At 40.2% G+C, this 11,938-nt stretch overlaps 1 protein-coding gene across 19 annotated transcripts in view; it reads right to left on the reverse strand.

Annotated features, from left to right (window-relative positions):
- Window positions 1-7,999, reverse strand: part of kif1aa (kinesin family member 1Aa) — a 40,727-nt gene extending 32,728 nt beyond the window's left edge. For 11 of the 19 annotated variants that reach the window (XM_071487197.1, XM_071487188.1, XM_071487187.1 and 8 more), the window contains exons 1-2: window positions 7,641-7,999; window positions 5,676-5,843 (exon numbers count right to left, since the gene is read on the reverse strand). In XM_071487197.1, coding sequence (XP_071343298.1) covers window positions 5,676-5,781 — 106 coding nt within the window. In that variant the 5' untranslated portion in view covers window positions 5,782-5,843; window positions 7,641-7,999. The remainder of the gene's footprint in view (window positions 1-5,675; window positions 5,844-7,640) is intronic. The other 8 variants (XM_071487196.1, XM_071487195.1, XM_071487194.1 and 5 more) reach the window with 1 other exon arrangement.
- Between the last annotated feature and the right edge of the window lie 3,939 nt (window positions 8,000-11,938).

Consider the following 11,938-nt stretch of genomic DNA (forward strand, 5'->3'; position numbering starts at 1 on the left):
CAGAATCAATTTCATTAATCAGCCAGAGATGTTTTACATACTGCTCATTTCCCCGGCTGTGCACTTTCTCCTGCCACAAATGGTCTTCTACAGTAATGGGCCATGACATCAGACATAATTAGAAATGCCAGTTAGACCAAAATATCTACTGAGAATCAGAGAGAGATCTAACAGCAGTCAAGAAATGGTTATTCATCCCTGTGCTCATCGCATTTGTTTATCAGTGATGGTGTGTCTTGTTGCTCACATATTCTGGAAAGCAGCTGTAGCCGTGCAACCGTTTAAGACAAATGGAAAAATCTGGTTGAATAGAACATCACCTAACAGGCACCTGTTGTAACTGACCACTTTGTTTTAATCTGTGCCGTGGTGAGGCAGGTGAAACAATGAAAAGTAGTTGTGAGCCACTGCATTCTGCCTACAATATTGTGTAGGAAGTAACAACAGTTTTGTTTTTATACAGGATTAAAACATATCCCTTCCATTATTACAGTGCTCTGTAAAAAAAGCTTCTCTACATATGTACATATGCATGTCATACAATCTGATAATGAATGAAGATCCCACAAGGTCGCAACATGGTGAAAACAGCACAGGAAATGATTGGCCCATGTTGGCCTGGTTCAATAAAATCTGAATTCTATCACAGAGTAAAACTATCAAATAAATCTCATGTAAAAGGAGACCTGGATCACTTTATCAAAAATCTAAAATTAAGAATACATCAAGATCTGACTGATCACCCAGAAGCTAAACAACAGTAAAAGTCTGACAGTACAACATCCTCTTGGTGCTTACTCATCTTTGATTGTGCTATGATTCATACAAGATGAGCCCCACCCACATATTCCAGCACCGGAAAGACAAGCGTCTTGCCCTCACATAAAGTAATTACTTGAGAGTGGCAGCCCATATGAGGGTGGCCATATGCCTATTTAAATTGCACTCAGTAACACGGGTGACGTCAGTGTTCGCAGCTTGCGCGTCACAGCTGTCTCCACCTGAGGCCAGCGTCAGCAGCATTTTCAGCAGCACAGAGCACGTCTCTGATTTTCATCTACTCCCCTGTACAGCCTGTCTCCTCTTTTTATGATGGAAACACCTTTTAATTGAAAGGTGCTGAGTTTATAGATGACGCCTTGAAGTGAGGTCATGGAGGTCAAATGTAATTAGACAGAATACAACAGCACCTTCTGGCAGCGCTGCCGTGCCACATCATCAGAGGTGGTCAGGAGTGTGTGCCTGTATCTGCCATATCCACACTCTTATCAGCATGTTGCATATACTGACTTATAGTTTAAGTGTATACTCCTGGGTCTGCCAATTATTTTTACTGCACACAAATCAGATCGTAGGAAGAAACGGATCATTGAAGAGTAATTACATTATCTTCTACAGATCAGATTTCAAATGAAAAAAGTTAATGACATGAGTGTGAATATTCATATAAACCACATGTGAGCTGATGTTTTTTTTAAGAGCAAACTTCTCAAAATATGACTCTAAATATGTGGACATACAAAACTATGATCCTGATTTGTTCCTTAATTCTAAGACTATGTCTAATGATTATTTTCATTAGTGAAAAATATGTAATGTTTTTTTTATTTGTATTAATTGACCAATTGTTTATCTTATATAATATAATACAATATCCAACAAAATGATCATTCCCAACTATTTGAAAGATCTACTGAACATGTTGGGTTCTTCTAAAATGATATTATACTATACTTCATGATACAGTGTCACTTCATGAGCTGTAATTTTAATTCCTGTCACTTAATGTAATAAAATTAAAAAAAATCTGCTTCCAGGTATCTCTAATTGAAAATTGCACATGCCTTTTGTTCACCAGGTTAACACCCACTTTTTTTCTCAAACTTAGCCTCTGCTCGTCACTATCGTTGTCACGACGCCCACATTTTACATAATTTATCCTAATTATAGTAGCGATCTTCGGCTTTAGTTTAAATTTAGCTGTTATTCTATCATATTTTCAGCATCCTATTACGACACATTCCACGTTTGTCTTTGTCATAGCTGCTGGGTCTTTATAATTGTGAGTGAGTGACGCTGGTCTGACTGTCACGGGTGACCTGCCCCAGTCAATAGGAGAGGAAATGTGGCTGCGTCAGCAGGTCTGGCAGAGGGGATGTGAACCCACTGACAGAGGCAGGAGGAGAGCCACATAGATGCTATATTCAGCAGCAGCAGCTGCCCTGGGTTTAGGCGTATGTCGTCTGCTGCTTTAGCTCTAAGTTTATAATGCGTCTACACACAAGTCTATAAGACACAAATCTTCTCAAGAGGAACTGAAGCTGTCTGAGTCACGCCAAACTTGATATGACAGAGCAGTAAACATTGTGCTAATGAGTGAAGAGGCAGCAGGAAACACTCAATTCTCCCTGATACAAGCTGATTGATCACAAACATGTAGTACACATTATAGATATTAACTTCTAATGGTTACAGATGTTATGAGACAGTGCAGTAGTGAAAATATTTGTATGTATTTCTATTTAAGTTTTCCGCTGCAAAACAAATTGAAATTGTTCCACCAAGTATTAAAGGCCTCTAAAGGGAGGCCCATTACTCCTTCAGGTCTCTCCCCTGCATCTTAATTAAGGTCAGCATGGGAGGGTAGATCTCTCAAACAACAAGCTTACTGCCATTCTCCTGCTTTGTGGGAACTGGGCTATTGACCCACACATGAATGTCAGAGAGCACAAAGCAGAGAGTGAGACACACACAGAAAAAAGCCCAGAACTCTTTCTTCTTCTTCCTTTCCTCAGCCCAGACTACAGAGAGACAAAGGGGCATTTATACCCTGCCTCTGTACCCCCTCCAGACACTGCAACCAATGGGCTTTTTCATGACATCAGTCTGCTCACATCCTCCAGCTCACATCCAGGGCCATTGACTCAGTTATTCTGCTCTGCTGAAAGACCTGCAGTCTCACTGAAAGCAGCTTAGTGCATCAGACCAACATGAAATTTTCTAGTTTTAGTGCTGACATAACGGTGGACTTTGATTTCAGGAGTAGGTAGACCGATGAAACAGAATCGTGACATAGGCCTGGATAAAATCTGGTCATACAGGCCTGCTTTAGTTTGTAAAGAGATCAGTGAGAGGGCTTCAATTTAGTAATGTTTTTTTTAATTTTTTGTCCACTCCAAATTTCTATCAGCGTAGTTTTGTTTCCTCTTCCATGAAGCTTTTACTGCAATTAACCAGTATGCAGAAAATTTAAATAGTGAGCCAGATTTAACTGAATGCGGGTCTGTGGGAATCTTGAGCATATTTTTGCGTTATTTATATTGGATTATATTAGATCTGATTTTAATTCATGGATCAAAACAAAAAAAAAAATCACCAATATCATCTATGGTGCCTTATATTTTTCTGAAAGAGTAATCTCTGGTACATGTTACTCACAAGCCACAGTGCTTTGACAGCCTGACTGACATTGTATACTGTTGAACAAGTCAGTACAGTACTGTCCTCCAAAAAGGGTTCACTCAGGAAGTCTCTGAACAAACCATTTAAGGGTCCCATATTGTATAAAGATGGATGTCCATGTGTTTTATGATTATAAAGCACGTCTAGGTTCTATATTAATACTGTGAAAGTATCAAAGCCTCAGGACCTCTGTAACTTTGTGATGTCACAACAAGGCAGTCACCACTCTCAGCCATGCCCCAAGCCCCACCCACCTGGACCCACCATCCAACCTTGCAGGATTTGGTTTCTCTGGGTGTTTACCTGAAATCTGCTTTGTATTTTTTTGATAGCTCAGAAAACAGTCAGCTGATTTGAATGATTGGCTCACTGACCTGTTACTACAGCTCCAGAGAGCAGCCTGAGAGAGGAGATGTAAAACTACACTGAGATTGTTTTTGGTTCTTAAAACCACAAATTTATCTTCTTATGGAGATCAGCACTTCAAATAAAACACTGGAAAAATGTAAAATATGGGACCTTTAAGAACTGGGTGGTGAATAACTGAATAAGCAGTGACTTTCCAAATTAGCATTAAGTAAAGAATAAGAAAACACCATGCTGATTATCATGATACCATGAAATGTTGAAGTATTTTGAAGTTATTATGTGCCTGGATAACATCAAATAGGCTTTGTGTGATTAGAAATAAATTAAATTCTCGGATTAATTCAAAAACAATGTTTCCAAAGACATCCACACAGTGAATATATTCCCAGTAGACAACAGAGCCTCTGATCTAAGTTTATATTTCTAAAAGAGACAATGCAGAAAAATATTAATTGCCAACTGCTGCAGAGACACAGAGAGAAGCTCTGCGCCAAGGCGCTGCTCTTTTAGAAAACGTCATGCTGTGAAAACCTTGAGGAGCAGTTTAAAGGAACAGCACAGGAATATTTATAATTTGAAGTATTTAGTCAGGTGGGGAACCACGTCACGAAATGCAACAAATCACATTTAAAATATGGCAGCCCAAATAAAAGCCACCCAGCTTGTTGTCTGTCCAACCATGACATGAGGAAGGAGGGGTGAGATGGCTAAATTAGGCCAAATGGTAAATATTTCAGGAAGCCTCATCCATTATTGACGAATGGCTTTACCTTGCTAAGCAGACTACATATCGAGTATCTTTCCAGTCTCCTCTCGATCCGAGTCGTCACTCTACGCACTACATAACCCCGAGAAATGTGGGGTGCTCTGAACTACAGGCTTTAAAACTGTGCAACATATGGGCACAAAAACAATGACAGAAGGTTTTGCAGAAACCATAGTAATTTATAGTAAATGCAATCATTGTCATTTACTATGGATGGTTTTATAATGACACAATAATTATGTTTCTTCCATATGTTCTCTGACATTATTGTGCTCATTGTTTATTCTGCATTGGTAGCAGGTTTAAATAGAAATCTTAATTATAAAATGTTGGATAAGGAGCTATTTTTAAATCTGGCTTAATCTGCTGCATAAATAAATAAAAGGCTTTGTCCTAAATAAACATCAGGTCAAATCTGCAGGGAGATTATGGCACCTACAGCACAATCTTCCAGTGCAGGTGATTTCAATCTGACAACTCGTCTATTGCTCTGTTTAGTAACATGGACCCTGCAGTAATCAGACAGTTGTGAGTCTTGCAGATTATATGCATTATATATATATATATATATATATATATATATATATATATATATATGTGTATATAAAATATGACATTTTTCAAAGTAAAATTAGCTTTAATCTCAATAGACTTGACTTTCAATAAATTTTTTTTCTGCTCATATCACGTGTCTTGAAATAGGCCTTCTGATTACCAGAGATTTGCACAGTCACTCCAGATCCTGTGCAGAAGAAATGTATCTTTTCAGTAATCCTCTTGCGCAGGGAGGTCAGAGGTCAAGGTCAGCAACAGAACAGCTGGAAAAGCTTGAACTCCTGACTTCTGGTTGGAGGAGTGTCCCCAAGCTCAACATTACATCTGACTGCTGCCAACTAGTTTCTACATTTTTGCTCCCCATGCACTGTATACCCATTTATTCTTGTAATCTATATTTAATTCTGAATTTAAGACAATAAATAGATTATATTTATCAAGCGCAACGAGTATACACACTATAGGTAGATTTTTCAAATGGAGGACTTTATTTCAGTAAAGACCTTGTGGTTAGGGTACTCACTTGTGGTGTTTCCAGACATCTGGATGATGCATTTGCTTTCTTTTCCAATTTCTCTTGAATTGAAAGGGCGGACACGCACAGCCACCTTCACAGAGGCCCCTGCCATGGTGCTGTCTTCCTAGCACCCTGGGGTGCCTTCTTTAGTGCCCAGGTGTGGGGCCTGCAGGTCTGTAGAAAGGAGCAGATAATGATGAGATAAGATAATGATGAATGGCATGCTGTTATGTTATGTTATGTTATGTTATGTTATGTTATGTTATGTTATGTTATGTTATGTTATGTTATGTTATGTTATGTTATGTTGAGGTCTGATATAACTGAGGTCTAATATTTTTTAGATACATTTGCTTTATAAATTGTAAGGTTGACGTGATCAGAACAATAGAGGAGGGCAGGGCTGTGGCTGTAACATGAAAAGACCATGCATGGTCAGCTGCAGCCAAGGGATATGGATAATACAGCTAACAGTGACAAAAGAAGTGCAGCAGCAGCTAAACGTCAGGTTATTTCCCTGGATGACAATGGCACTGAAACTGGCCACAAATCCAGGCTCTGGCTCCATTGAGCAGCTCGGTTTCATGAACAACTCGTAACTCGTCACTGTCTCCTGAAAGACTGAATATGAACATTAAATCACTGTGTGATTTTAGCGTGTGTGGCAGCACTGTGGGTGTAGAGCTACAGCCACCATGACTCATCATGATCAAATTACAATCATTTAATGTTTTCATCAATAAGCTTTAACAGCGAGCAATATGAGACAAATAGCTTTCACTGCATGTCTCAGGTCAAACTGCAAATATCACAGTACAAAACTATAATCATGTATCACATGTTGATAAGTTTTTTAAATTAATTTACGCCCATGATTTGGGATTTTGTATAAATATTCAGAGCATGTTCTAATGAGTTGTGACTCAGACGTCTGTAACATCATCATCACCATCATCACTGAGTGTTGTAAATTTGCTGTGTCACCCTGCTCTCTGGTACAAGCTCCACAGCTGACACCTAAACAGACTGATTTCTGAGACGTTTGCAGGTAACACTGTTACAACAGAAAAACAGCAGCAACGAGGTTTTTAAGGTGTAACCATACTCTAAACCACACTGAGGACGAACTGTGATCAAAACATGCGACAGACTCAAAGATACTGAAGAAATCCAGTCCAATATCTGACAGGTGATGACGATGAAATGATCAGGCTTACAGTGGATCTTATCCTCACAAGACCTTGTGTGACAATAATTTTTCACCACAGTCATGAAAATATAAATCTGTTATTTCTTTTTGCTCAACATCCATGGCCATAATCTGCTCATACAGACCAATCAGCTGATGATGCAGCTCAGATGGGCGGCCACCATTTTCCCAGTGACAAAGGCTAATGTGATTTACCATGCTGGTGTGTACTTGAGCTTGACGACAGGTTGCTACAATTTTGCCTTATTGCTCAGAAAAATACATATTTGACCGGTGCTTCTTCCAACATGACGGCAAAGCCATAAACCACAGGTCAACACAAGCTGAAGACCTACATGTGGTTCGGGCTAAAATGAATAATTGAAAGCTGTGATCACTTTCTGAAAAATGAGTTATTGCGTCATTCTCAAAGGTTATGATTCAATATTTCCAACCTTAAAGCAGCACGTCTGCCTCTCGCCCAGTGACAGGGCATTTATTCCCTCCCTTCTGCCCACACGTAATTAAAAGACTATTTTTTTTTTTTTTTTCAAAAAATGTAAACAGTAATCTAACACCACAGAGCATACACTGTGTTAGAGAGCAGCTTTGCTGTCAGTCTTTCTCTAGACCATCTTTCCGTCACTGACAGCCTCCTCAATGGCCGCACCCTATGCCCATCTCCTCCCAGGAGGTTTAACACTAAGTAAATAAAGACTGTCTCATTAAAACTGCATTACCACTGAGACAATGTAAAAAAAAAGAAAGAAAGGTAAACCTACCTCTGCAGTGCCACTAATGTCTTGCTGCCGTGCAGACACCCGAGTTTGTCGTGCTCGTCTGTTTTATTATCCAGCTTCCACCTCCTCCGGTCTCCTCCAGCTCTGGCACTGCCCCTGCTAACAGCCTCCCCTCTCCATGAGACCGGGAAGGGCTGAGGTTGCTGCCGACGGTGCCTCGTACCCACCTACCCTCCCTCCGCCCTGCCTCGCCAGTGGGGACACAGGAAGGGAAGGGTCGTTTGTTTGGATGGTCGGCCGCTTTTTCACGCCACGGAGCGGTCAAAATGGCTCTGTTGTCTCCCTGTCTCTGGCAAGGATGCTCCAGCTCCACTGAGCCGGTGACATCACCACCGAGGGAGGTAACAGCATCAATGCAGTAGTGGGACGAGAGAGGGGAGGGGGGGAGGGGGGGGTGATGGGGGAGGCAGGGAAAAAGACAGAGAGCAAGAGTTGTAGCTACCTCTTGGAAACGCCTCGTAGAGAAGCTGCTGCGGTGCAGTATCTTTTATCTGAAGTTAAAAGCAGCAGATAGCGGATAGAGTACATGCCCCGAGGGGAAAACAGCTTCATTTTAAAGCATTGTTTTGAATGCAGTGCACAACAGAAGCATAAACACGCAGCTTGCATGAATAAGGTTTAGTAGGTCAGGCCGGGGACATCAAGCTGTGACAAGGCAAACTATCACAAAGCAGGTCTCTGCACCATGGAAACTGCCTGTTCAGTGAAGTGCACAATATTGCATCTCAGAGCAGTGTCTGGAAACAGACACAGGACTAAACTGTAGCTGAAATATTAGGATATTGTGTTTATTTGCAAAGTTGGAGCTCCTGTAAGCCTCCGTCTGAGGTGATGTGAGGTGTCTGCATTGCAGTTCGAGGGTTTTATCGTCAGCTGTGCCCCTACAGCCTCCCTTTACTTCAAAAAATACTCAAACTTAAACGGCAAACATAAAGTACATATTGGCCTTTTTCGCAGCAGACATTTTTACTTGTCATAGGAGGAAAAGTACAGTGGCTACGTATTGAGGCGTCCCAGGATGCACAAAATGAAGACCCTGAAACTGAGGCAGGTAAAGGGAATTCATTTTATTAATGTAGGTCTACCAGTGCTTTTCCTGATGTGACATGATATTGTTGAAAATTTTATTATATGTATTATTGAAAAAGTCCTGTTGTGGTTCGGCATTCAGGCCTCTCCTTTGTATTGAATTATCATATCTTAGTAGAAACTAAATTATGGAGAATAGGACAAAGCTGTACCACTGAGGACACCGAGGTTATGTTCTCAGTGTAGACCTTTGTCATGGCAGACATTTTGACTTGTCAGCAGGAAAGTGAAACGAATTTTGTTAATGATGGCTCAGATCCATCAAGTGCCCCAGTAAACCACGCCAGTGTGCCAGCATCATGCACAACACCAGAGCCCTGGATTTAGCTCACCTCCCCTGTTTTTTCAATCTTATCAGTCACACCTGGGCTTTGCCAAAACGTCTGCTGTGGAAATGGTGTGTTGGCCTTCCTCACTGCAGATGTTCTGACACAGCAGTGTAGGAAAAGCACAGGTCTTCATGGTCAAATGAATTAAGGCTGGATCACTGTCACGCTGGAGCCGTCATTAATGTAACACCTGTGCACTTCACACGAGAACACGTCACAACGTCTGCTGCGAGAAAAGACTTCTTGTCTGAATTCGGGGAAGTTTACATTAAACTCTTTGAAACTGTAACACAGGGTGCGTATTTTACAGGCAGATTAAAGATTTTTTAGGATACATATATTTAAAGTTGTCTTGTTTTAGACCAACAAATCAGTGAAAAAATGAAAAATTATGAAGTTATGAAAATGTAATAACATACCAAATACAATACAGAAACCTTTTTGAAGAGATTTTATTTTTGGGTGTCTAAGTAAAAATTCAAAGTTCTTCTGCCTCTCATGGAAATATTAATGATGCAAATTTAAGAAAATGTGTGATGTTCTTAAAACCCTAAATCCTACTGAGAACACTTTCAACAAATATTAGCACCTTTCTCTGATCTTGAGTTACAATTTTTAAAAAGACAATCCATGAAAAATTGAAATACCAGCATGATTAGAACTTACTTTCCCACAGGAGACCAGTGTTTGAAACCAAAACCACGTTAGTCTCCTCAACCTAACCAAACCATGACGCTTCCATAAGGTTAGCCTCATGTAAATTAGTGTAACCATGACGACGAAGGTCAGGCCTGCCACCATAGGGGCACTTCAGGAGACGCTCCAGTGGGTCGTATCAGAGGGTTGCAACAAATTATCTATTCAGGTTGGAGGACTTGTTGCCTCTTCTCAATGAGAAGCTCTTGTATAGCCATTGAGCTGATTGGAGAAGTGAGAGGACCAGGACTAATAATGTCAATGTGTCCTTGTGCATCGACCTGACCCACACTCCAGGACTAGAGGACCATAATGGTTTAGTGGCTACAAAGGTTGTTGCTACCAGATCACTACATTTTTAATCTAAGACAAATAATGGTGCATGATAATAAAATAAATAAATAAATTATAGTGTCATACAATGATGGGATCTGAACAGCAGCTTGTACTCGGCTGTTGTTTCTATACGGGTACAATACTACCTGCCAACCAACTACCCATATGTTCAAGTATTCTTCATTTCAAATGTCTTCCAGTGTACACCTCTTAGTTGAAATCAATTTTCACATATAATGTGACTGTGGCTTGTGAGAATATTTTACCTTTTACCTTTCCAGCTGTTAGTGCAATGAGGCTTAGCAGCAATAAAGGGTATTGAACAGGAACTGTCTATCTGGTGGTAGGATACTTTGCCCACTCAGGTTTCAAGCTGAGTGAAACACAATGCAATTGTGTTTTGTGACCTTGCTCTTTGCAAAGTCCTACCACTCCTACTGCCCTCTCTCTCTCTCTCTCTCTCACAAAGACACATCTAGTTGATGTGTAACATCTCTCTTGGGCCCTCTCTGTCTCTTCTACTTCTATCTGAAGCAACTGCTTTATTTAATTCATCAACATTAAGATTTCAAGGTTTAATCCATGCACTGAAAGAATATGCTGCTTGAAGTGTTGCACAGTGTACCAAGGCTACACAATTAATATAAGAAGTGAGTGTGAATCACAGCAGATAAAAAGGATGATGTCACCCCCGTGAATCATCACAGCCTACGTCCTAGATGAGGCACCCCCAAATACACTTGTCCTATCTGTTTTAAAGTGAAGTGGGCAAAGCTGAAGACTCAGTTTTAGAGGTGAACGTGAAAGGAAATGTCGTTTGATTATTTAGGGCGTACCAGCGTCCACTACAGGAAGGTGGAGGAGGAGCCTGTGGTTTTGTTTCTGCCCAGCCTTCCAGCTCTGTCCTGCCATGTCTAAATTCAGTCGCACAGAGGCCTGAATAATTTATTGGCTGAGTGAGCTGCTGCCCTGAGCCTACTGTGACAGACATGTTTTCTTAAAGAGACGCTCTTGGTGTGTCTCTATCAGAGCATGCAGAGCACCCTGCTCCCACCCTAATCGCCTTCAACATGGAAACAACAGAGACGATAATATCACAAACTACATTATAAATGTAAAGATAATTCCCTGAATGGGAGGTTGCTCCTCATCTCACGGTCAATAAAATAAGTTTATGAGAATGTATTATTATGAGAATTAAATGATGAATTCTATTGAATTTCTAATTTGTATAGTGAAATTAAAATAAATTCAAATAATAAAAAAGAATCACATTGCACTGCAGAATTACCAATAACAAACCTAAATGATAAACCTCTCAATGATGTAGGACATTGGTGAGGCTGATTTTAACCACTGTATATATACGCTGAGTAGATCAATCTATAATATTACATCACTATTTATTTGTTGGTTTTATTTATTGATTATATTTTTCAAGCTTATCCTTTTTTGGGTCATACGGTTGTAGCCAATGACAGCTGACATTGGACATGCGGGGTAAACCCTGAACAAGTCACCAGTGTATTACAGGGCTGATGATTTTATTAATTGCATTAATAATCTAAAATTGCAAGAAACTAGTTACTACATCAATCTAATAATTGTAATGGAGTCGAAAGTAAAAACACTCAAACACAAACAAACCCTACAGTCATTATAATCAAGGTGTAGGAAAATACAGCACATTGCATCCTACATGCTGCCTGCGAGATAAGCTCCACCTAGTGGAATAACAATAAATGGACGCTAGTGAAAGGTAAGCAGGTAATGGCAGTAAGACGTTAAACCATGATTAAACAGATACATTAAAGGTCTGTCTGCCTGCAA

The sequence above is a fragment of the Trachinotus anak genome, unplaced genomic scaffold, assembly GCF_046630095.1.
Source record: "Trachinotus anak isolate AG129_WGS33_773 ecotype Australia unplaced genomic scaffold, CSIRO_AGI_Tana_v1 ptg000010l, whole genome shotgun sequence".
NCBI lineage: Eukaryota > Metazoa > Chordata > Actinopteri > Carangiformes > Carangidae > Trachinotus > Trachinotus anak.